The 26,022-nt window shown below is 46.1% G+C and overlaps 1 protein-coding gene across 1 annotated transcript in view; it reads right to left on the bottom strand.

Annotated features, from left to right (window-relative positions):
* Positions 1-12,568: 12,568 nt before the first annotated feature.
* Positions 12,569-26,022, bottom strand: part of CNPY1 (canopy FGF signaling regulator 1) — a 35,008-nt gene continuing 21,554 nt past the window's right edge. The window contains 3 exon segments of the mRNA XM_059073818.1: positions 12,569-12,606; positions 16,605-16,701; positions 18,462-18,665. Coding sequence (XP_058929801.1) covers positions 12,569-12,606; positions 16,605-16,701; positions 18,462-18,665 — 339 coding nt within the window.

The following is a 26,022-nucleotide window of genomic DNA, read 5'->3' as shown; positions in this document are numbered from 1 at the left end:
CACGATAGGGCAAAGAGCTGCTTCTCCACCAAAACTCCCCTCCACCTGGCAGGCCCCAGAGCCAAGCAGCACCCGAGGGGGAGCTGCCTAAACACCTGGACTCGGGGCTGGGTGCCTAGAACCCTCTTCCTTTAGGCCCGGAGTCCTGGGCTGCTGCTTCTAGCCCCTCCTCCAAGAAGGAGTGAAGCTGAGGCTTGGGAAGGGCTGACCCGAGGCATCACGGCCCATCCCTTCCTACGGTTGCCAAGGGTGGCCTCAGGCATCCATGGTAGAGACTGCAGGAAACATGGCTGTGGGCTGCGATACAGCAGGAGAGAATGGGCTGACGTGGAAGACAGAGAATTTTTTTTTAATGTGCAAACAGTTTAGGGAACCAACAGACAAAAGGGAAAAGAGGAGACAATCCAACAAACGCTGGAAAGAGCAAAGGGAGAGCTGATAGCGTGGGAGGTGGGAGGAGGAGCGGGGAGGGAGAGCAGGCCCCGATTAGCATCTGAGCAAGCAGGCGGGGGCCAGGCTGAGAGGGCCTTGGGGGCTCCCGGGCCCTGGGTGCGGGCACTGGAGGGAGGGCAGGCAGCCCACGTGGGGGTGTGGGCACCGACACGTGACTGAAACAGGACAGGGCAGGTGGAGGACCGCAAACAACCTCGAGAGCACATGCTCGCGTTCCTCACCGCGGCCGCTGGTGTCCGGCATTTCACAGAACCCGCAGTCATCAGAGGACCCGAGCAACCGTCCAGCCCTTTGCGCCCACAGGGAGGACAGAAGCTGGGCGCTGAGGCCAAGGTCTCCCCGGGCCCCTCCGGTGCAGGCTCTTTCCCCAGCACCACTCACGTGCCTCTTGTTCATCGCACAGTTGTTTTTATTGAGATGTAATCAGCATGTCACATTATACTCGTCTCAGGTGTGCAATGTAGTGATTCAGTATTTGTATACGTTGCAAAAGGACGCGACGTGCAGCTTGACGGCCACGGTTAAGGAGACCCCACCGCCTACCGGAGAGAAAGCCGCTAGAGAGCACGGCTAAGAGTCCGCGTTACAAGAAAAACGCGTGGTGGCGAAGTGAGGCGATGGACGTACTAGACGTGCTGTGGAGATCATGTCACAACATTTTCAGCCTGCTTTTCAAATACGCAGTCACACCTGAAAACTGGGATCAAGAAGCCTGGAAGGAGCAGGAATAATGTTGAGAGTGGGAAGAGGGGGTCAACACTGGAGAGAAAACACATGGGACAGGGGGCAAGAAGGGGCAGAACTCGGGCTGTGAGAGAAGGCTGAGGTGGGCAGAGAGCAAGGAGGATGGGGGCAGAAGCTGGGAGGATGGGGGCAGATGCTGGGAGGATGGGGGCAGATGCTGGGAGGATGGGGGGAGCTAGAGCCAGGTTAGGAGCCATCTTCAGCCACGAAGGCTGGTAGACCCAGAGCAGGAGTTGGGGAGGAGGTGGTAGATTTGGGGTGGGGGCAGTACGGTGAAAGGTGATGCAGCAGAGATGCAAATGCCAGGGGGATGTGGGACAGGAAGACAGCCCCAAGGCAGTGGCAGAGGGTGAGTGTCAGCTTCCTCCGTGAGAGCGCACTGGGACGCTCAGAGCATCTTGGGTAAAGGAGGGATGAGTGTCCATCAGTCAGTAGCCCTGCTGCCCTGGGATGTAGGAAAAGGCGACAGGAAGAGACAATTCAGGGGAGGATCTACTTTTAATTTATGAAAAGGGAGAAAGTGCCCAACTGCCCATTTTTTCACTTAGATGGTTAGTTAGATGACGAAATAATCATGTGCTGTCCCATTCTTTTGGGTCTATATTACCGGAAAAGTATGAAATTAGTCTATTTGGGGGTATACTTCCCTCAGGGTGCTTAATTTTGTAAGGAATTCTGGCAACGCAGGTCCCGAAGACCCAATGGTCACATCTCCCTTTGCCACCAAAACATAGTAAGTGGAGCTTACAGTTGGCTTCTTTGTAAATATTTCCTTTAAATCTGAACGTTGGTCTGAAGGATTTCTTCAAGCAGCCTGGTTACTAATTTTACAGTGCTCCCCCCAAAAAAGAGAGCTAGTAGTTGGATTTGGGGTTTTTTTTTTCTCGGTTGAAATGAATCTTCTAAGTCCCCCTGGTAGAGCAAGTCTGTTTATGGGGTTTGGATTTGTGTTTTGTATTATCCATAAAGCTTTTTCCATTTCCTAAAGTGCTTTTGAGAACGTTTTGTAGCTTTACTAATAGTAGCAAATGTAGTCGATTGATCTTTCTGGAAGCATTTCAGGATGCAATCATGGATTAGTATTCATTTTAAGACTGGAGGCTAAGGAAGGGGGAAGTTGAGCCAGACCAACTGGTCAGCACCTCTGACAGGAGTGCCAGGGTGGGGCTCTAACTTGCTGTGTGGCCTCCGACCAAACCGTTAGCCTCTCTGTGCCTCATTTGTCCTCTACACAAGACTGCTTATTTCTATTTGCTTTAGGCAGGAGTTCCTCACCTGGGTTCTGTGAATTTGGGTGGGAAAAATTCACCCATGCTTTCCTCACCTCTCTCTAACTGAAATTTACCAGTTCTATTCATTATGAAATAGACATAAGGATGCTACAGCAGGATTGTATAGCCTGTGACATTGTTGCCAATTTAAACCACGATATTTTTGTATCGTGTTACAATTGTTGCTGATAATAATATCGTTTCTGCTCTGTGTCTGCTGCTTCAGAATCAGTGATTAGACCTGGTGCTGGACCTTGTTAGTTAATGTATCAGTAAAGAAGCACACATCACAATTAAAATATATTTTATAACTATTTTAATCTAATTGGTTTCCTTGAGGTCTTGTGTATCTCATTTTATGCATTTAAGCATCTTTGTCTAAGGAGGGTTCCCGGGGCTGCCGTGGCATTTAAAAAAAAAAAAAACGTCAAGAAGCTCTGCTTAGAGGAGTATCGAGGGGGTTGAACATTTGCTGAAGGACCAGCGGCTCTTTAGGGCAAAAAGGGGGAAAGGCAAGTTCAGAGAACAGTGTTGCTGTTGCAATGATGAACTCACTGAAATGGCTCTGGGGGGCAAGAGGGCTCTGGGGTGACTTCCTGACCTGTCCGTGTTCAGAGCAGCCAGTTCCTGCAGGATGGCGTCTGGGCCACTCTTCCCGGGTCTGACTGTGCTGGCACACGTGGGCACCGCATCAGCCACCGGCACCCGTCTGTGTCGGTGACCCAGAGTCGATGGCGTGGCCCTGTCTGGTGCTCAGCCCCTGCCGCCCACGCAGCGCACGGTGGGCTGTGTCCTCCTGCCACACCGCCGTGCACGTCCTTGTCGTGATCTTAAAGGGACACGTGGCCCTGGACAAGCCGGGGCGCTCCCCCCGAAGTCCCGCTCACGGTGAAGCAAACTCGTGTCGGCCACCGTGCGGGGCTGCCCAGGGGTCCCGGACCCCCTTCCCGCGTCAGACACCAGGCACTCCAGGGAGGCGCTGGCACTGCAGTCAGGACACCTGGGCCTCTGACCCTGGTCACACTTTCTTTCCAGACCCTGGTTTCGTTTTCCTTTAACTTTGACACGTGGGAGCTTAGTTCCCCGACCAGGGATCAAACCCAGGCCCCCTGCATTGGAAGCGCAGAGTCCTAACCCCTGGACCGCTGGGGAAGCCCCAGCTCCTGGGTTCCTCATCTCCAAGTGGAGATAAGAGCTGTATTTCTAAACCAGGTCATCGTGAGGGGGACGCGCCACGGTGCCCGCGGAAGGGGTCTGTGAACTGTAAAGGGCTGTGCCGTGTTCACCACGAGCGCTGCAGTTGTCAGAGCAAAATGGAGCGCTTACAGGGCAGATGGGCGGGGGGAATGTGGCGTGGCTCAGCCTGACACTGAGTGACCAGCCCCCCGGCCCACAGCCCGGGAACCGCTCCAGGCACGTGTGGGCTGGTCCAGGTTCTGCTGTCCTTGGACTGGAGACAAAGGAATTTGCCAAACGGGGCAGAGCTCTCCTGGGTGCCAAGCCTCCCCAGGAGGACGGGCGGGGTCCTAGGACTCCGAGGGCGTCGTGGGTAATGGGGACCTAAGGCCTCCCTGGACAGCGAGGAACTGGCCTCACGAGGGCCACGTGGGGACCCAGGGCAATTCACACGCCCTTTGCCAGCACTCCCGCTTCTGGAGAGTCACCCACAGGGAATTCCCTCGAATTTGATAAAGTCTCAGCCACCAGAATTCTCCTCTGCCTTGTTCACAATAATAAAAATATCGAAAATAATCTAAATGACCTAACATAGGAGATTAAATACATGTGACGCGCGTGATACGGGAGGTAAACACTTGGCAGCCTCCAGAGTTCATGGTGTAGAAGGAGGTGGAACGACGTGGAAAGGATCTCACAACACGTTGAGTGACAAGGCCAGTCACAGGGCAGGAGGAAAGACGACTAATTCACATCCATGTACCCACACACATATGTGCACAGGCATACATACAGGAGGTGAACAATCCGCTGGGTGATGAAGCTGAGAAAAGTTTTCTTTTCTTTTTTTAAAAACTATGGGGCTTCCCTGGTGGCGCCGTGGTTGAGAGTCCGCCTGCCGATGCAGGGGACGCGGGTTCGTGCCCGGGTCCGGGAGGATCCCACATGCCGCGGAGCGGCTGGGCCCGTGAGCCGTGGCCGCTGCGCCTGCGCGTCCGGAGCCTGTGCTCCGCAACGGGAGAGGCCATGGCGGTGAGAGGCCTGCGTACCGCAAAAAATAAAAAATAAAAAAAATAAAAAATCTATGTTTTCCAAATACGTGTATTTCTTTTTACTTCTAAGAAACAATGTAGGGGGTTTTGTGGTTTTCATTTTGTTTTGGCTGGTTGTAAAGAAGGAAAGGTGCACTAAAGAGGCGGCAGTGCCCTTCTCTGCGGTTTTCTCAGTCACAGGGCAGACTGAGGTGGCCATGGCCACCCACCCGTCTGGCCCCATCTGCTCTGGCCTGAATGGCACGTCCAGAACATTCGGAGGGCCGAGGGTTCCCGCGGCGTGGCCCCGCTGGGCCCCAGAAAGAGAGGGCAGGGGGCAGCAGGCGCTTAGGTGGTCCCGGATGTGGTCTCCCGAGGAGGATGGGGAGAAAGACCAGCAATGTCCACTCGGGGGGCTCGCGACCGCAGAGGTCGAGCCGGCAGGTAAAGCAGCAGAGCAAGGCTGGAGGTCCGCGCGGTGACCCGTAGATAAAAGAAGGTCCGCTGGGCAGGGCCCCTCGGTTCCCAGGCTGTGGGAGGCCGCCCCTGCCAGGCCGCCAGGACACGGGCTGGTCACAGGTGCACCATCAGACACGAACATAAAAGCTCTCAAGGGATCACAGAGCATCCACCTCCTCTCATACAGCCTCAGCTCTGTGAGAACCTAAAGTACCCAATACAAAGGCGTGCTTTGGGGACTTCCCTGGCGGCCCAGTGGTTAAGAATCCGCCTTCCAATGCAGGGGATGCAAGTTCGATCCCTGGTTGGGGGACTAAGATCCCGACTGCTGCAGGGAAGACCCGATGCTGCCAAATAAATAAATATTTTTTTTAAAAAAAGAAAAATACTTACTTAAAAAAATTAAGTGCTTTCTACTGTACTGAAATTTACCCAAACTAGATGGAATAATTTTCCAATCTGAGCTTGTGTGCAGCTTGACTCTCAAGTAATGCCCATGTGCCAAGCCCCCAGATGACTGCAGTTCTACTAAAGCCCAGATGGTGAGTCCCCCAGGAGGTCCAGCCCTGGCGTGGCCCCTGGGTGCACAGTGGAGGCCCTGGGGCCCGGACGGGACCCCCTCAGCACTCCTGCCAATCCCCCTGCAAAAGCAAGAACAGACTGAGATCAGGCCGTTCCCTGTCCCTCAGCTGAGGATGCGTCCACCTGCGGGGAGGCTCTTCCACCGAGGTGTCCCTGAGGGCTTCGGGGCGAAGACACCGCTGTCCTCGGCGCCTGGCTCCGGGCAGGCTTCACGATCTCCTTACCTTATCAGATTCCTTCTCTCACTCCTACCAAAGGCCCCTGACAGGAGAATGCATTCTCCAAATCCAGATGCTGTCGTTGGCAGGGCTCAGTGTCAGCATTTCCTCGCCGTCTCCAGCAGGGCCCTGTCCCTCTCTGCATCCACTGCTGATCTCAAGGTGCTGGTCGCCCGGGAAGAGGTGACCCTTGCAGGAGGAAGACAGGAGACCGGCCCTGGTCCACCCGAGGAGGCACCAGCTCTCACGCCAAAGACCCTGCCGAGGCCACCCTCCTCAGCTCCCCGTTCCCACGTCGGGGTCCCGTTCCACGGGGCATGGAGGGTGCCCTGCTCGCGGGCGCGGCCACCTTTCCTTGTGTCCCTCTCAGCACCCACCACGGGGCCTTGTCATGTGCAGGGGCCCGCTGGGCCCAGCCAGGTGTGCAGAGAGCAAGGGCATCTCAGCTCTGCGGGGGTTGACCGGGGGGGGGGTCGTGATGGGGACAGTTGCTATGACATGAGCCCAACACAGGGCAGGCGCCAGGCGTCCGGCAGTGGCGCCGGCTGACGTGGTCACCTGGGTCGCGGGGCGGAGCCACGTCACGGGCCCGCCTGTCCCGAGTCTGCGGGCGGACGAGGGGCTTCGGGGAGCGGGTGGCTTTGGGCACATTTCGGACTCTGAAGCTCCATTTCCACCGCCAGACTAAGAGAAGGGCCTCCAGCCGGGCTGCCTCCCGGGGCTCAGACCAGTGAAAACACATGCGAGTGTCATAGCTCTTTGAGTTATGACGTAACCTTCCCATTGACATGGAAAAGCCACCGGTCCTATTAAATTATTATTTTTTTCTTTTTTACCTGCTCAGTTCACGTTTGCTTTTGCATATGCTGTTTGACTCCATATTTTTGGTCCCAGGTTAGACATCTAATTCATTAATAAGAAGAAGTCATTATATTCAACTCTGATGGTCACTAAGAAATAAATGTATCCTCTGTGTTCTCAAAAAAGAAAGAAAGAAAGAAAACAAATGGGAGAGTGTCACCTCCCGCACCTCCCTCTGTTCCCAAGGCTTTGTGTGAGCCATCGGGCTGGCCAGCGGAGAGTTCTTCTCCCATGGGACCCGGGACAAGGACAGTTGGGTTCAAGGGCGTGGGGCTGCTCAGAGCAAAAGGATGCAGGACGCCACAGATGACCAAGGGGCTGCCCCGCCCCCCTCACCTGCCCGGGGCGCCCCCTCGGTGCCGGTGCTCTGGGGCTCTGCGCGGGGCACGTGACAGCCTCCCCAGAGAGGAGTCGGGTCTCTGGTGCCCCTGCTTGGGCCCTGAGTCCTGGGGTGGCTGCAGGTCCTCAGTGCCGGCCTAGTGCAGGAGAGGGAGCTACCACTGCCGGGAATGAGTCGCGGCAACGACAGAAACTAAGGCTCCGCTGGATCCGAGCCTCAGACACTAAGAAGAAGGGAAAGGATTTCTAAACAAGAAAAAAGTCTTCCTTTCTCAAGGCTGGATGAATCACACCCTTAATCCGAATGGACGATCAGCAGCTTGTCCTCGGCTTTGTTTTAACACAAACGGGGCTCCGGACGCTCCTCCTTCTGCGGAAGGGCCTTGCGGGGCACCGGGAGGAGGGCGCAAGAACAGCTGACACGGAGCGGAGTCACAGCACAGCTACAGGCACACGGGTCCGCCGGTCGACGGCTGACCCAGACCCCGGGGGGTGTCACTCTCAAAGCTGGTCCCGGTTTCAGTGCCCACAAAATGTACAAAATGGAGCTAATTTGCAACATCTGCTGTTCACCATTTGGGGGTATTGCTTACGAACACCCACTCAAGTGACCCTTTAATCTTAGGGCATTAATATTTAATCGCAGCTTTGATTGCATATAAAGGCAGTTCGAGGGTATGTTTTCACCTAAAGGTCTAATAATTTAATAACACTTATTGAAGCTGCATTTGCATTAGATTTTGCTCTGTTTTAACACCATGTTGCTTTAAGTAGGGTCCATTTTTAACGGGGACCAAAGAGTCTGTGTTTTGGTTCTCTGCTTTCTTCTACAAATCACAGGGCATGAAGATGCTTCCTCAGGGCCCTCTGATGAACAACAAAGCCATAAAGATCATTTCCATCAGACGGTGAGGCTCACCTGAATTGAGATCTGCTCTCTCTCTGTGGACGACGGCGGCACCCCCAGGATTTCCGTCACCTTTCACGGGCTGGTATCAGAGAACGTGCAGCGGAGAAATGCCCACTTGTTCAGAAAGCAGCTTTGAGGCAAACCTTTAATATAAAACGTCAGGATACATTCTAACTCTTCAGGTGGCAACCTCTCTATTCAGGAAGTTTGAAATTGGTATTAATATTTTAGCTTCTCACTTACAGGACCTTTTCCTGAGTCGTAGCCACACTTAATTAGCTGACATTGGCCTTCCAACGTTCCGTTACGGAACTTACATTTCTTAGATGTTGGTTTATTAACAATTCCAAAAGGAGAAAGAAGTTTCTAGAATCTTCGTCTGCTCTAAAGCAAGGCATGTATGCCTCTGACTTGCATCATAGATCAACCAAGTCGGCAGTTCTGGAACTTTGTCCGACACCGTGGTCCAACGGGATACGACTCTGCTCTACATATTTAATTGCTTACATCATTGTATCGGGCTATTATGTATTGGGCTACTTTGCGCTATTATGTTTGGTGGGGGGGTTACAATTTTGAGCCACAGTTCCTTGAAATCTGAGTTCCACAATCATAAGCTACATTAGAATAACATTCTAATACATTTCCCATGTAACCTCAGAGCATTTCTTGTTTTCCAGTAACTTCTTAACGAATATGTTTCATAAATATTTTGCTGTTGTGTTTCTACGTGTGTCACGATGTAGGGTATATTTTTTCTTTCTCGAAAATCTTGAAAATCAAGATGGGAATAGAGGACTGATTTTTTCCTTTAAGGAATTAAAGAAATTTCTAGACACTTTTCTTCTGGGATCACCCTGGAGCAGTCAAAGCTTTAGCGGACCTGCCTGTGTCCTGACTTTATTCATATCTATGTATGTAGGTTTGTAGGCTGCATCTACGTACCTAGGTTTCTATCTACCCATCCATCTCCGGAGTCCCCAGAGGATCGGGAAGGGCACAGACCTGTATCTGATGTTTTAGACTCCACTTCCACAAACTGTCCTTAGGAAGCGAAGCTTGATGTTTCAGGCGATGGTCCTACAGACAAACGAGCCAATATTATATTAAATTTAATCACCATCTCCTTTGAGCAGGGCAGGTCCTGAAAATGGACAAAAAGAGTGGATCCTGCTTCCTCAGCAAATACGTGTTCAGGGCAAAGGGTCAGCAAGTACGAGTCCCAGGGAGAACCATGCCATTTCCTGCCTCTTTTCCTAGGTATTTTAAGGGCAATGACTCTCATATTTCAGTTTCATTCATTGCATTTGACCTTTTATTTATTTAGTTCCTCGCTCTAAAAGCAAATAACCTGAGGAATTTAAGAAACTTATAAAGGGAAATTAAATTATAGGGTAAAATCATAATAAAAACACACATTATCTAATGGGTATACTTTTTATTGTAACAGTATAATATCGTTGTTAATTGCATTTTGGTATAATAAAACTATGAAATATGTCATTGAATGGGTTTCAAGATTTAAGATTAGCTCATAGATTTGTATGAGATTTTATTTATTTTATTTATTTATTTTTTGTATGAGATTTTACAACAGGCTACACGACCACATCAAAGATTGGCTTTTTCTCATATACCGTTACAATGTGAATTTTAAGCTTGATATATAGTTTAAAATATTTATTTAGATAATGCGATTACATATATGAATAAATATCAGCCAAGCAGAGAAATAGGTATAAAAAAATATAACCAGTTATTGACGTTTTTTTTAGGGCTTGCTTTAGTAAATCAAGTATTGATCTCGCGCATTGGGGACTTTGCTCTATTGCACTCTCCACTCCTCAGTGAAATGGATTCATTGGTCTTGGCTTATTCTTAGCAAATCGTAATCCACGTAACAAAGTATAAGCTGTTCCTCTCAGCCAATTTGGTCTTTTCTTTATGAGAAGAGGCTCCCAGAAGTCTTCCATGGAGACCCAAAGAAACCATCTCATAAAAGTACGATTTGAAATCATCTACCCGAGACACATCTTCTCTCCACATTATTTTAATAAGCATTATCAACCTCTCCCCACCTTTTCTCCGAGATTCTCTTCTGACCCAGAATTAGGTGCTTCTCATGGACTCTAAGAAACTGTTCTGTCACACCCTAGGTGTTGGTTTGTTTCTTTTCCTTCCTTTTATTTTTCCTGGCTTTTTGCTTTTGCTTTGTTTTTGGTCAATAAAAGTCATTAAAAGGCAGGAATGTGCTTGGAGGCCTGGCAAAGCCAGCAGTTAGCTCCTCTCTCATTATAGTTCATTAGCAAAGGCAGCGAGGCCTCACCACACCCAGAGGGAAACTCCAGAGTCTTCGCAGCCATAAGAAACGCAGTGGCTCTCACTCAAATGTCGTGTGAATCAGTAACCACAAACATTTACCTGCGCTTAACAGGTTCCATCTGGAAAGAAAACAATGATCGAAGTCACGAGATATTGAACATCTTGCAAGAGACAAGATTATTTTTACTGGGAAGTAAGAGAAAACTGAAAAGCCCTATTTAGCAAAACCTTAAGATAGTCCCCATCAGAGGCAAGATGTCTGGTTCTCTCCAGTCAAAGCAGAAGCCTCAATATCCATGAGCAACAGCCCTCAGTGGAGGGAAGGCATACCTCCCCACGGTCCTTTAGGTGGGAAACAAAAGCCCCAAATCTCTTAAATTCTATGATTAGCATCAGTGCTGTCTAGATGTGAGAATTTGTCAGATTTACCATTGAGGGTCTGGAAGGACCGCAGCCGACACTCCTACAATCACAAATGTTACGGTTTTCGAGGGAACTTCGTGCCAGCGTTTTCTGCATGTTCCCGTGAAGAAAGAGTTTAGTGCATTTACCAAGGAAGCCTAAGTTAGGAAAATGTTTATGACTCATTTTTTGAAGTGCTAAATTAAACTTAAATAGCTAAGTTTACTGAAGTTATAGGGACTGTGTTTTAAGTCACAATGTTACTACCCTACTGAAAAATGGTGCTAATTATTCTTAACTCCTATTTCCATTTTTTATCAGTTGCATGCAGTGCAGCTTCCTTGGGTTATACTATGTAGGATCTATACTACTTAGCCAGCTACAGACATATCAAAAAATCCCAAACCTTCTCAGTTTCCCCAAATAAATGAAATTAACTTTAAAAATCTAACTTTTAATAAGAGTTGAGGTGGGAGAAGGAGAAGAATGGAAACCTCTTTCTCTTCATTTTGGCAAATTTTTCTAAATGTAAGAATTGTTTCCTCCTGACGAGTCAGTTGTGTGGCTTAAGTGATGTGCTTTCTAGGCCATCAGGTAACATGTGGCAAATAGTTTTTGTTTTGGGGACTTTGCTCTATTCCACTCTCCACTCCCCAGTGAAATGGACTCATTGGTCTTGGCTTATTCTTAGCAAATCGTAATCCACGTAACAAAGTATAAGCATCCTACCTAGTAAATTCTCGGAGACAACAGTGAGAACTTCTTCTTTAACACAAGTGTAAAATAGGTCCTGACCTTTTAAATGATTAAAGTTTTTTTTAATGACTAAAGTTATATTCCAATGAATGTAAACTTAACAGAGACAGTGAAATCTCCAAGACTGAGATGATTACTACACTCTGTTATTAACGTGGTCAAAAGGCAATTTTCCATAAGTTCGCCCCTCTCCTTCCATCTCCACACCTACAAAAACTTCCATAGAAAGAATGATAGGTTGGTTAGTAGTAAAATCTACGCGCTGGACGTTAGGTGAAAGTCTTTAAGAAACAAAGGCACGACAGGAGAGTTTGCAGCAAAACAAGACATGGTCATTGGTATCATCCTTTAAGACTACGTGAGGATAAATACATGAATAACAAATCAACTTTCTACATCATCTGAATTCAGGCTGTATGCATCAGAAAGGCCGGTATGGTTACTGTTCCCTGTAAAAGTACTCACTGTCTTTTACGCATTTAATTAAATTTTAGTAATTAAAAAGTTTTTAAACGTAAGGTTTCTAGAAATTTAAATTTAATTCCTGATATAAAGTGAGTTCGCTTCTTTCAGTGATAGCCATAGAGCCCAGAAAAATTAACCTGGAATTTGCAGCAATATGTTTTCTTCATCTCATGACTAATCAAGTATTTATGAAATCAAATCAAGCTTTTATCAAACAGAACACTATACTTGTATATGTGCGTGAAATATACAGTGCACGTCATTAAATCCTTATTTCACTTATGAAATGTCTTCACTGTTTTCCTATTACTGAGTTAAATGCTTTCCTGCCAAGCCTGTTCGTATCAACATCTACAAAGGTAATTCGTTTCACGCACCCCTCAGCTTCACCTATAGAAAGAATTCGGGCTCGACATGATGCCAAACAAGAGATTTTCAATAAAATATCAAACGTGAGACGATGCAGTATGAACGAGAGACGTAAAGTTTCTTCTCATGAAGAAACATGAAGACAGAAATGCAGGCATTGACCTTGGAGGCTGTGACTTGTCTCTCCTCTAACTAGCAGCACCGTCACTCCTAGAGTTCAGTGTGATTCGTAGCAGTTTCACACAGACCTGGAAAAAGAAAGTTAGACGGCATCACTGTCACGTTCAACACCAGCCCGTGAGTCATAATTCACTTTCTGCCAAAGCACATTCTTGTGGAAGCACGTTTTTGTCTACACTTTCTTATGGACATTTTCAAGTACACACGAGAGTAGAGAGAAGAATGTCATCTCCTCCCCTTAGCTCGGTCAGCCACTGCTATTCCTGTCCCGTCTCCAGTATTTTCTCCTGGCGTGTATTCTGAAACGAAGCCCACGGCTTGTATCATCTCACCCGGGGTCATGGGAGGATTTAAGGGACACTCGAGACAGGGAACCAGTGCGCTGGGCATTTAAGCCAAGGAGCAGAGAGGCAACGACGCTTGGGTACATAGTACATTTCCAACGGGCAGCATTTAATGCCAGCTCTCTTTAGACTGGGCTGCGGTTTATTTTAGCTACGTAATTTATTTCAAAGTGGAAACAGGCCAGCCTGCGTATTATTTTGTACGATTTATTAGCCTTGAAAAGTAATTATTTTGAATAGTAGAATTTAACACCCCCATCAGTGCCTGGAAGTCTATACAAAAAGGTCAAAAAGCTTTTACTCTAAATGTAGGCCAAACGTTTCTGGATATCTGAGACCTGTTCCGTCCGTGGCATTCAAAATGATCGTGTCACAAATTCTCATCGGTCTGATGTTTTTAAATGTTTAAGATTTGATAGCTAAGCAGAAGTGATATGTATACAAAATATATTTATGTATTTGTGTTTATACCCTCACTTTACCTAATGAAAACCTCCACAGACCAGAGTATCCATTTATCCATAATCTAGAGTGACATGTTCTGCCTTGAGTGGAGTATAGCTATCTTTTTAATCGTGACCTTATATATTATTAAGATTTTAAAATACCATTTTTACTTCAAGACATTAAAACGACAATCTGGAAAAGCCTGAGTCATGTGCCACAAAACATTCAGCCAGGAAAATAGAATGAACTCACTTTTATTTCATGCCTAGGAAAGAAAAAAGATACGTAGGAAATAACCAGCTACCACTATTACTGTCTCATGCCCCCCAGACGGGGTGTATTTGATAACTTTTCTTCTATCCAGTGAATACAGCTATAGTGGCATCTGCGGACCCATAGCCTTTCACTGAGACGTTTTTCATTCGTTGAAAGGATGACACATGTTTATGAAGATCTCACTAAATTGTTATTTTTAAAGCCAAACACAGTCATTTTAAGTTTAACATAAGATATGTTTCCTCCATTATTCCCCATTTATTTTGTGTAGGGGGGGAGCCTTAGAATATTAATATTTTACAGAATCATACATGTGTTAATTAACTAGGTGGGGGGAATCCTTTCACAGTGTACACAGATATCAAATCACCATGATGTGCACTTTAAATACCTTACAATTTTCTAGGTCAATTATACCTCTACAGCTGAAATGTTAAAGTCTGCGAATGTGTCCTCATCTGCTCCCATACAATTGTTAAAAATAAAGTGAAAAGGTCTACATGAAAGAGAAAAAAGTAAAATTCACGCACACACATACACACAGAAGGTGTATATAAAGCATAGAAAGGGACTAAACTTCCACTCAAACCTCTAGTCCTAGAAATATCTATCTTTGAAAAGATTATTAATCTCCCTAAAAGCAATGTGGCCATTTTACGAGCTCTCAGTACACTGTCTGCTCATAGTGTATATACGAGGTTCAGAGTTACTGCTTAATGTAATTTTCATAGCCTCCAATAAACACACACACAGAGTCATATTTTTAAAACATCATTTAAATCATGCAGAGGGATCATAGCAAAACTGTGGTACAACAGCACAAAATAAAGCATCGCCTTTACAAAACAGAGGGTGAATGTCATACTATAGTAGGAAACTTACTGGACTTGTATTAGATTATGTTTAAAAGCTTCTGGACCTTTTATACAATACGAGAGTCTCACCTTTTACACAAATTTCCGAAAGCATCCCAATATGTTAAAACGTATTACATCTTTGCTGCTGCAGTCATTCGTTGGAATTATTCTCATTGCTGTGTCACTTTAGTTTTTTCCTGGCAATAATTTTTAAGTTTGAAAAACTCTTTATCTTGTCATGAGGTTTACTCACTTCAATAATAGGGGGGGTTTCGGAGGGCAGGGATTCTCATCTCTTTTTAGGATTACTGTATTCCTAGTTATTAATTGATAAGTGGTTTAGAACATCCGTAAGTCTGTTTCACAGAGAAACAACCTGAAAAAACTCACTCCATTTCACTATGTAGCAGCCATGCGGTGGTTTACTCTTTGGAGTGGTTACCTTGTGTTCTCAATACTTCTGGGGCACTGATGCTTACGTTTACAGTGTAAGCCTTAATCAGTTTGTAAAAAACCGATGCTATTAAGAATTATTTGATCATGTTTTATTTTACACTAGTAATATTGCACATATCCTAAATGTATGCTTTATGCTTGTATTTTCTTTAGGATAATATTCATTTTTCTTTCTAATGATAAATATGCAGAAGGAATGAAAAGAGATAGTTAATATTATCGAAATTAAGCCAAATTGCTGCATTTGGGAACAGAGTCTTTCCGCAGAATCTTATTATCTGAGGCAACTACTGCCATAAAGAGTTAGTGAAACTTTCTTGAGACTTTTGTAATATTTGAGCAGGTGTTCATACAGCAAATGATTTGCATCTACCACAGATGATTAATGACAAGCCCAAATCCTTTATGAGGAAAAAATAGGAAAACTAATATTCTCAACATCGTTGCATTTTTGCTTACATCTTAACGCACACATTCACCTCTGAATAGCTTGAAAACCTTCCAAAATAAGTTCTTTGGGAAATCGTGACTACTGCACTTATTTACGTGAATTTCACAAGTTACAACAGTACATATCAAAATCAATGGAAAAAGCTCTTGAATTCCTGGCTATATCCTGACTACATCATTTCACCATACTCTCCTTCAAATTCCCAGCTAAACTGGATTTTAAACAGAGAACAACCCCATTATCTACTCAGAGTAAGAAAACGTCATCATGTTAATGGAAATTTGTTACTTTCTTGTTCAGTAACTTTGGATGACAAATATTTATCTTCTAATCACAGTAACTGTTATTTTAAGGACTTCAGCACTAAATTTGATCCTATGGCTGCAGGTGTATTATACTTTATTATAAACAATTGCCTAATGCTAAACATCTCAAGCTTCCATAATTGCATCAAAGTATTTCCCCCAGCTTTCCATCAGTGTCTTCATATATCACATTCATTCTTTCAAAGATATCTGAAAAGAATGTACGACTCGTACTACATTCTTGTAGATGTATTTTAAAAGTATCAACATGATACAGACCAAAAGGTGTGTGGGGTCAGGGTGGCCCTGTGTTTCAACTCTGTATATAGAAAATAAACTTCTGGCAGTGTTTTCTAGCTTCTTATTGTGCGTATGCATGTGTGTGTTGAAGAATAGGAATCAAGTATTATTTTCCACCCTCTACCAGAAAAAATTTTTTAAGAAGTAGGTGTGCTGGGAAAGGAACTTGAAAAAAAATCCAGCGCCAAATAAACAAACAGAGAAACGTTTGAAATTTCTGACTAAAGAAAGATCCCACTTTCTGTTGGTGGAGGTAAGGACACAAGTCATAAAGGGATTCTCCTTCCCTGGTCCAGGATGGAGAACCCAGCTCTAAAAGTTTAAAAAGAGAAACGCTTTGGATTCTTGGATTCGTGCAACTGTGCTCCTTCCCAGCTGGAAATCAAGCATTTTAAAATTCCTTTAAAATGCCGAGGAGAAGTGAAACCAGCAAGGCCTCACAGCCCTGAGGTTTGCTAGTTTGCTTTCTCTCACATGGCGTCGTTTCTGATTCAGCGGAGACCCCGTCAGTGGCAGGGAGACAGCGAGGCTTGGTTTGAAAAAAAAAAAAAAAAAAAAGACGCTGCAGTGCTGAGCTCAGGAGAGGGGTGGGCCAGGGAGAGCGCGCATATGCTACATCAGACACAGTACCTGATCTTTCACTGCACAGCGCATCAGCGAGGTAGTGTGCTTCCTGGGCGATAAGTGAGAATATTTCATCTTCGTACTCTTCCATTACAGTGTCACTCTGTAGAAACAGAATAACAACATATGTGGATAGATATGCACTCACGGGACATCTTGTTAGGACGGACGTGTCACAGTTTTATTAGCTAAAAATATAAAATCATGTTACCAAGGTGGTCCATTTTTATTAGCCCTTTTGGTTTAAGACACCACTGCACTGGATTAACCCTCTTCCCAGAACGTTCATTGCGTCATTTTCCTGAGACTTGGCTAACTGATTAGTCGTGTTGAAAGATGAGGGTGAGGCAGGAAAATGGTTCTTTGTATTTGTCCCTCTCCCTCAAACTGGAATGGAATGCAAGGAACAGGAGGGATGGAGCTCCTATTTATGGAGCTGAAAGTCTGCGGGTGTTTTGTTTGTTTGTTTGTTTTGAAACTTTAGAGAACACGGCTCCTTGAAATGGTTAAACCACTTTCCTTTAGAGTTAACATAATAATCCATTTTGTGGTTTTAAAACAGGGTCTGAAGTGTGAAAATCATGAAGCTTTCTCAGCAATCCAAACACAAGTGCATCTTCAGCTGCACTCGGGATAACGGGGCTTTTCAGTTACTCTGGAAAGTTTCTCTTCATACCCCTTAAGAGATCCATCCATAATTTCTCTTTGCTTCCCCCCTCCCCAAGTCTGACATTTCAGAGAAGAAGGAGCTCAAAGGTACCCACGCACCCAAAAATCGTAAATTCCGACTGGAGCGTGTGTCTGCATTGGAGAAGCACAAGCTTAGGAGCTGTGACGGTAAGAGTGTTCACTGGAGACGAGTAACTCATTTTCCGAGTTCATTAAGTGAGAAGCTAAATTTTTTTAAATGGCATTTTAAAATATTTAAATTCCACTATTACATATTTATGGCAGACCTGTGAGATACAAACACACTTCCTCACTGTGATTCCCACTCTACAGTACTTTTAGCCCTGAATGATTGCCTTGACTTTTTAATTAAAATGAAATCTTCAAAAGTCAGCTGCAGCCCTTATACCAGGGGTTCAGCATGTCTGACATTTTGGCCAACGTGTGAACCAAAGACATTTCTCAAACAGGCTTTCCGATCACTTAGTCTGACTCAATAGCATTAAGTAAAGTGAAATCTCTTGCTATATATTTTGCCAGGCACATTCTAGAGAGCCAGAGGCCAGCATTCACGTGAAATAAACATTATGGCGGGAGGAAATGTGGCATTAAGCCAACTATCATACTAAGCCTTTGTTTAACTGAGTTTGTGCTAAAATACTTGAATGAACTCAGGAAAAAACCATTCTCTCTCTTCTGTGAAGCCTTGGGGAAAAAAAAGTGATGCGTGTCACTCTCCCTCCACCATGTGGCTATAAATATTTGAAAGCGACATTCATTTTAATTTGGATTTTAACCTCGGAACCGCAGTCCCTGATTCCTGACGTGGGAACTTGTAAGAGACCTGCCCGGGCACGGGGACGGACTGAGTCCTTTTCCCAACGGTCCCCAGGAGCAAAGCAACATGCGAACGGTGCCTCCAAGTCACTGGGATTTGTAACGCACTTTCTGGAAAATATCACTTAACTGTCTCCACGGAGGTGAAATACCACAGCCCCTAGGTGTCTCAAAAGGCAAGTCACTAAGTGCGCAGTTAACGCTGAGAAAGCAGCAGGACAACAAAGCTAATAGATAACATTTTAATGGGCGTGTCTTGAAACTCAACAAAACCCCAAACAAACAGCAAAAAAAAAAAAAAAGTACCAAAAACATGTTCATGGAATACGGAATTCCTCTGCGAAGAAGAGAGCTTACCGCGAATTTCAAATGTCTGTAAGCATCAGAATAAAAATAGAATTTTTAAAATTCTTTGTATATTTTGTCTCCTTTCCTTGGAGCAAATCTCTTGAAAGCCTTCTCCTTAGTCACGGGGCCTCCGCCGAGCTTGCAGTCATTCATTCGCTCACGCACTTTATCCGAGAGGTCTGTGAGCAATGCCTCCGACTGGACTAAGGGAATCTGTGGAGAAAAGCCAAAAAAGGGAGGAAACTCGTCTTAACGTTGGTATTAATGAAAAGACCTTCCCCTGAACGCACGTGGTAGCACACACCCCACCCCCAAACAGTACTCCTGTCCTGCTACAACATGTGCACAGGTCTATCACTTACACAGTTTAAGGGGTTAGCCTAAATTCTGGTCTTTAAAAGGTGCCTATGTTCGAAAGTGGACAGAAGAAAACGCCTTTCTTCAAGCTAGAAACTATCCTTCTACAGGTGATAATTTTGGAAAGTCACGGAACATGCAGAATAAGGCCTTAAGCACAGGTAATGGCTGTGATCATCTATCTACTCGCAAGAGACAGACAGACAGACAGAGCCAGAGAGAGCGCTCGGGTCTCTCCTCCAGCGCATCCCGCAGCCGCGGCCCTGCGCGCCGTGGCCCCTCGGCGGCCGCTCGGGCCCGCGGGCAGGCAAAAGCCAGGCGGACCGAGTCGCCCCTCTCGCAGGCGCGGCTGCGCTGTGTCTCTGGAACAGCCGGTGCCCGTCTCCGCGCGCCCCTCTCCCTCCGGAATCCGGCGAGGATTCAGAGGACCCTTTGGCCACCACCTCCGCCCCGCGCGGGGGTCAAAGAGCACCCCTCGCCCTTGGTAACCGGGACAAAAACCCGGGGGCCGTCTAGACAGGTCAAGGTGCAGGATGCTGCGTCCCCGCGGCTCCTTCCGGAAGGGGGCGGGGACCCGCCAAGGGCGCCGCGGACGCGCCGCGGCCCCGGCCTCGGCGGGCTTTTTCTCCCTCTCCACCCTCTGCTGATCAAAGTAGGAAGTTTGCATGACAACCATGGTGAAAGGGGCTGAATCACAAATGAACGCGATTTCGCCGATGTTGCTATATCCAGCGTCCATTGTCCCCTTTCAGGCGCAGTGTGAACCCTTCCGGTGCCGGCGACCGCGCGGCATTCACAGGCGCGCTCCGGGCGCACAAAGGCTCCCAGCGCCCCCTCCCTGCCATCCGGCCGCGGGGCTCGGGCGGGCCGGGCGGCGCGCCTCTGCGCTTAGCCCTGCTTCCAGCCAAAGCCGCCCGAGCGCCACTCCCGCCACCCCCACCCCCCCCCCGGGCTCGGCAAAGAGCGAACTCTGTAGAAAAGGAAAGAGCCCAAGAAACCCGGCACTAATGAACTTTCCATTACCGCCACCACGTGCGCCGTGATAAAATATCCCTCCTTCGGCCCGCAGAACTCGACTGGAGATTTGATTACGAGCTGCTTTCAAGGCCCATGCAGTCCACTCTGCAATGAAGTCGTTCATTAAACTGGAGTGTACCGCAGCATTCTTTATCCGCTAAAATATCAAGTTCAGCAAATGAGTGTTTTAATTTTTTTTAAGTCTACACTCAAAAGACCCTAAAGAAAGTAGCTCAAAGCGCACAGTCAAAAGACAAGTTACGTTTTTATTTACACCTTTAATCGCGCCACTTAGGCACCGTAAGTTGTAAATAAAACCAAGACGTAGGTTAACAGACAAATTGAAAATCTGTTTCAGACGCGAAAGATTAAATATGTATTGGGACTTAAAAGCCGGAAGACAGAGGTAAATTCTTAAATTACAATTTATCGAGCAGATCATGAGCAGAATGATTATTAGGGTTTCTTCCTGCCCTGCCTGTGCTTTGGTACATTTGCTTGTCTGGCCCATACGAATAGGCTCATCGTACTTTCTGCATGTCCACAAAGCAGCATTTTTAACCTCAGAGTAAAGGGTTGGCTCTTTCATTTAAAAAAAATCTAACTGTAATCAAGAATCAATTCTCTCTCCCCCCTCCCTAACCCTCTCCTTCCCCAATCAAACCGTAAACACCGAGGGGCGATGCTATCACTGAATGGAGAGGGTCTGAGCATTGGTAGGGCGCTTCTGGAACCCTGGATGCCGTCTTTACACACCACAGTATTTCCCGTTGAGATGAGACCACTCTCGAAACCGTTTTTTTTTTTATTTTTAAAAACTGACCTGACGTTCTGAGCTGCGTGCAAAACATCCTGAGTGTATAAGATTTGAGCAAATCAGGATGTCAGTATGTGAGACCTTCCACAACTTACTTTTGAGAGCTGTATTATTTATTCCCTGGGTTGACGCTTTTTAAAAAAAACAGTCGCCACATGATAACTTTCCACCAAACGGGATTGTTTTCCTTATTTTGAAAGTGGAATTTGACTATAGTAGTATTGTGCCTATTTTAACGCAAATATGTTATATCTAGGGATCAACATGTGAATCCTGCTGATTTCATGCGTCTTTGAAGGCTAACTGGCTTTTTGATGTAATTGCTGGCTCTTTTGAGTAAATGTTCTTTAGTAGAAAGAGTAGGAAATGTTACAGGCAGAGAGCTCAGAAAATGCCACGTTACAAGCTTCACTGGAAGCAAAACACCCAACGTGAGACTAGTCGTGTTCGTTTTACAGAAGTATTTTTTTAAAACGGACCTAAAATGCCAATCAAAGCATCCGATTTTGTGAGAAAATTTTAGAGAAAAAGATGCTTATGCATGGCAGCTATTTATACACTTATTAAAATGCACATGATCGGGTTTAAAAGGATTCCACGTAGCTGCACTACATTCACTAAACTTAAAGACTGTTCAGGGAATAATTGAGCCTTTTTCTCCCCTCAAAGTGTTGTGATTATAAGAGTGCAGTAAGTACTGAGACAAGTGGAATAAAACTAAGTCTTTCTTCCTATACTATGACGATTCTGAATAGTACTTGTCAATAAAGCAACTCCTATTGTAGTCTTAGTGGAGCATTTCCTCCACCCTGGAAGGAGGGTCTCCGAGATACTAACCTCATTAAAATATGAATGAAAAAGGCCGCCATCGTTGTATCAGGAGAAAACCGATTCACTGGCCCGGTTTTCTTATCAGCCATTACTTTTACAGACAGACTCATCTGGTGTACACGTTATAAACACAGAAACGATCTGTTACAATTTCACTGCTATCTTAGCAACATCCTCATCAAAGTAAATCCTAACTTTTGCCATTTTGGAATCTAGCTATAACTCTAAATCATACTTGGTATATGTCGTGTTTATCGGTTTTTTTTTTTCCCCTGTAGGCCTCTTCTGACCATGTGCTTATTGTGTGAGCAATGACATGGGGGTGGGAGGAGGTACTCAGATCCCCACTTGAAAACGGAAAAATGTAGTTGAAAGTTTTGGTTTTGGTTTCTTGAGAAAACTGGAGTTAGGGGTCTATTCCAGAGCGCTACGGCCACACTTTCATAACAGTCAATTACAGGGTGCCTCCCATGTTCGTTCATGACTGTGTCCCTGTTCATCTAGTAGCAAAGTTCTTGCTTGATATAGCTATCACAATTACGTTACAGCGTACAGTCTGATGTGGAGACTGTCCTTGTGGCACACTGTCTATTTCATAGCAGTCTGACAATTTTGGAGTGTCCCTCAGATAGGAAACCGGTACTTAACCTGCTTAGTGACTGATAGTTTCACGTTGTTGCAAAGATTTTCTTTCTAGAGGTTTAGTTACTGTAAACATTTTAATTGCGTTACAGCAAATATTACGTCTAGTTTAATCACTAACTTTTCATCCATAAAAATACTGAAATCACTTCTGATATTAGTTAAAAGTCAATATTTAGAAGTGAAAATTCAAACCTTCTTTGCTCTAGGCTACAGCAGGGAAAGCAAGAATTCAGAAACTCTTCTAAGTTGATGGGATCTATAATCAGCTTTTATGTTAATTGACTACTACGAGTTTGCTGTGTGACACTTCTTCATATAACATGCAGATAGCATTGACTGTTTAGTTTTATTAAACAATATAATTAGAAACCTAAAGAAGCTCATTTCGATGAGGAGTAATAATGGTTGATACATTTTCCAGTGTTCTGTATATCAGAAAAAATGAATGCCATCTGGACTTAATCAATAAGAGAGATTTTAAGTAGCCTTTGTTCAGAGAGCCAAACAACAGAATTAATATTAGTTTTTCCCTAAATTCGATGTTAAAACAGGTGAATTTGTGCAATCAATAAAACCTTGGGGGCAAAAATGCAAAGATTGCAGCACAATTTACCACAAATGACACAGTAACTTTATGAAAGTAACATCAAAATTCTGCCCCCTTTAATCTGAATACTGGAAAAAGGCACTCTTATTATTTGAAATAAAGTATTTTGCAAGTGTTTCCTATTCTTATTCGTGGAGATATTATGTCTACATAAAGTATACTCTCAGGTTGTGAGAAAATAGAAATAATAAAATAAGAACAATGTGATTTTGGGGGAAATTTCCCCCAGAATTCAAAACTATTAAAGTTTCAATCACATTTTCTTATTCTGGAGCCTGTTTTCAATTTAACAGTATAGAAAACTTGAAAGTATAGAAAAATCGCATGATGGGTCACCATTAATGAACTCCAAATGGGGGTCATCTAACTCAATTTGACTTTTTCCTAAAGTTAAAAAAACACTTTCTTTTCATCATTAAATACAAAATTGGCACTGCCATTTGATTTCTCATCTGAAAAACCATTCTATTAGTCTTTAAAAAAACTAATTTTCAAACATTTTAGGTGAACTGAACACAGCTATCCACGTGAAAAATGTTACAATTTTTCAACCTTTGTTAAAAATCACTCTACGCGAGGATTTAGAACGACCTTTTCATGCTGTTTCTGAGCTTTGACCTCTGCTGGCTTACCCCGGAAGGATTTTGCAGATTAAAAAAAAAAGTAATAGAAGAAAGTGACAGTGCTTAAAAGGGCAAAGGCCGTAAGACTGCAACAGTAACAGAGGTGATGTGAATTTGTTCTTTCGCTCAACAATATTTATTCAACTCCATCTCCGTGTCAGACAAACATACCTCTCTAATTCGGACTTTTGAAAGGGGACTCTTCCGTGATTCTGAATAAAAACGAAAAGAAATACTTGAAAAAGACTGCCTGGAAGAGAGTCAATAAATCCTAGTTGATGATAATATAAAGATCACATCAATACAATATCTCTGTCCTTGCTTGACAATTTCGGTCCCCCCCCATCTGCGTGTCTTTCACCATCTTGCTACTGAAAACACAATCGTTATCCCCTTCTAACCACCTCTGCAAAACACTTTCTCAGAATAGAAGAGGCAAAGAGTCACGTTTGGGGAACCTGTTGTGGCATTTCCCAGTTTCATCAGCTGTGTACTTGTGGGCAAATGGTGAAATTTCCCTGGAAAACCTTAGCGGTCTCAGAGGAAAAGGACGAAAGAATGGGATAAGTTAAGAGGCTCTGGGTGTTCCGGCTCCACAGTTGCGGAGACACGCATGCGCACACCAGCTCCCGCTGGCTGCAAAGAAAGCAGTCTCTCTCTCTCTCTCTCTCTTTTTTTTTTTTTGGCCACGCCATGGACATTCAAGATCTTAGTTCCCCGACCAGGACTGAACCCGCGCCCCCTGCAGTGGAAGCCAGGAGTCTTAACCACTGCCAGGGAAGTCCCTCTTTCTTTGAAAACATTTTTAAATAGAAAAAGTTACACATTCACTTGATTTTTTTCAATCCAGAAAGAACAAAAGAATAGAATAAAAAGTACGGCTGATGCTCCCCCAGACCCTAAAGCCCAGCTCTCCTTCCCCCAGAAACACTCTAAGTGCACCTCTATGAGTGTGTAATGAATGTGTGTGTGCATGTATGTGTGTGTCCGTGTTTGCCTGTGTGCACGTGTGCCTGTGTGTGTGCATGTGTATCTGTGTGTGCATGTAGGCGTGTATGCATGTGTCCGTGTGTGTGTCCACGTGCCTATGAGTGTGTCCCTGTGTGTGCACTTGTGAGAGTCCCTCCTCCTCTTTTTTATAAGATCTGAGCACAGCACACCCCCGGTCTTTCTCACCTGGGCATAAGAGGGTTCAGTCACGTCCGGAGGCTGAGGAGCGTCTCCCGCCGGTCGCTGGATGAAGGCACACTTACTGTGGGCGCAACAAAACTCAAATCCATTTAGGTTCAAAGACGCCCCACACCCCAAGGGCAGGTTCAAAAGCGGAGCCCCCGCCCACGTGAGCTATGGCAGAACCTCTCCGGAATATTTGTTAAAAGTCTGTCTGGGGATATATCTTAGCTTATGCTATCCTGAAACAATGGTTTTGGGAGGGTCGGGGCCAGCGTTTTTCACCCCCTTTCCTGGGTGAGGAGCCTCAGGCCCCAGGGACTTCCTTCCACGACCGACCGATGCTGCCAGGTCATTGCCATTGCTCTCCGTGCCTGCCAGGTCCTGCGCCCGAGGACACAGCAACGCAGACACTCCGGCCGGGAGGACCTTGGAGAGCCCACGGTAAACCCCCCACTTTTCAGGTGGGGAGACTGAGCCTCAGACGGGAGAGACTCACCCGAGCACCACCTGGCAGAGCCACAGGCTTGGGAGCTGCTCTAGTCGTACACACGCTGCTGCCCGCCACCAAGCCACCAGCTGCGGCCAATCCCCCAATTCCTAGGTGACGCCCTAGCCCCCAGGACCTCAGGATGTGACCTTACTTGGCGACGGGGCCCTTAAAGAGGTGATGAAGGTAAAATGAGGTCATACGGGGGGGCCCTGATCCCATTTGGCTGGCTCTGATAATTAGAGGAGGTCAGGACACGGACACACACAGAGGGACGGCCACGTGAGGACGCGGGGAGAAGACGGCGTCTACACGCCGAGGAGAGAGGCCTCAGGAGGAACCGGCCCTGCCCGCACCTGGATCTGGGACTTCCAGCCTCCAGGGCTGAGAGACAACACGTTTCTGCAGTTTAAGCCGCCCGGGCCCCTAATACAATCCCAGAGCACGGAGCCCCCACCTGAAGCCTTGCTAGCACGGCCCAAGCCCAAGAGGTGACCGGGGGCTGCTCAAGAGCCCGCCGTGACGGGGGGACACGGAGCGACACGAGACGCATGTGCTGGTCTGCCTCGGCGCACGGGCGCCGTGATCCCGTCGGAGCCGGAGGCAGGACTCTGCACGGGCCCCAGGCACCTCCATCCTGGTCTGGCACCACCGACACCCTGCTGAGGGCTGGACCAGACGCTGGCCTCCCTGCTCTCCCAGAGTCCTTTGCCGGTAAACCTGGGATGCGAGCAACACCTGCTCTAGTGTATCTGAGCAGCTCAAGTAACCGGTAGGAAAATCTTTCGAGAGTTTGACACGACAAGTAAACGTAAAGGGTTATGATTACTTTCCCCCCCGATGGACGCTGACTGTTTCAGCTCGTAAATGCCTTAAAAGCGGTGCCGACTGGAGCATAGACTGATTTTTGCACTCTCCTTACTGGTGGGCTAAGCCGGACGGTCCGGTGACTCCGAGGCAGGGCCTTGAAAAGTTGGCCTGAGGACCTCTTGTCATCTTCTCCCCTTCCCATC

This window comes from Kogia breviceps, chromosome 9 (genome assembly GCF_026419965.1).
Source record: "Kogia breviceps isolate mKogBre1 chromosome 9, mKogBre1 haplotype 1, whole genome shotgun sequence".
Classification (NCBI taxonomy): Eukaryota; Metazoa; Chordata; class Mammalia; order Artiodactyla; family Physeteridae; genus Kogia; species Kogia breviceps.
Note: the sequence above shows the minus strand (reverse complement) of the source record. Positions and strands in the feature narration are given on the sequence as shown.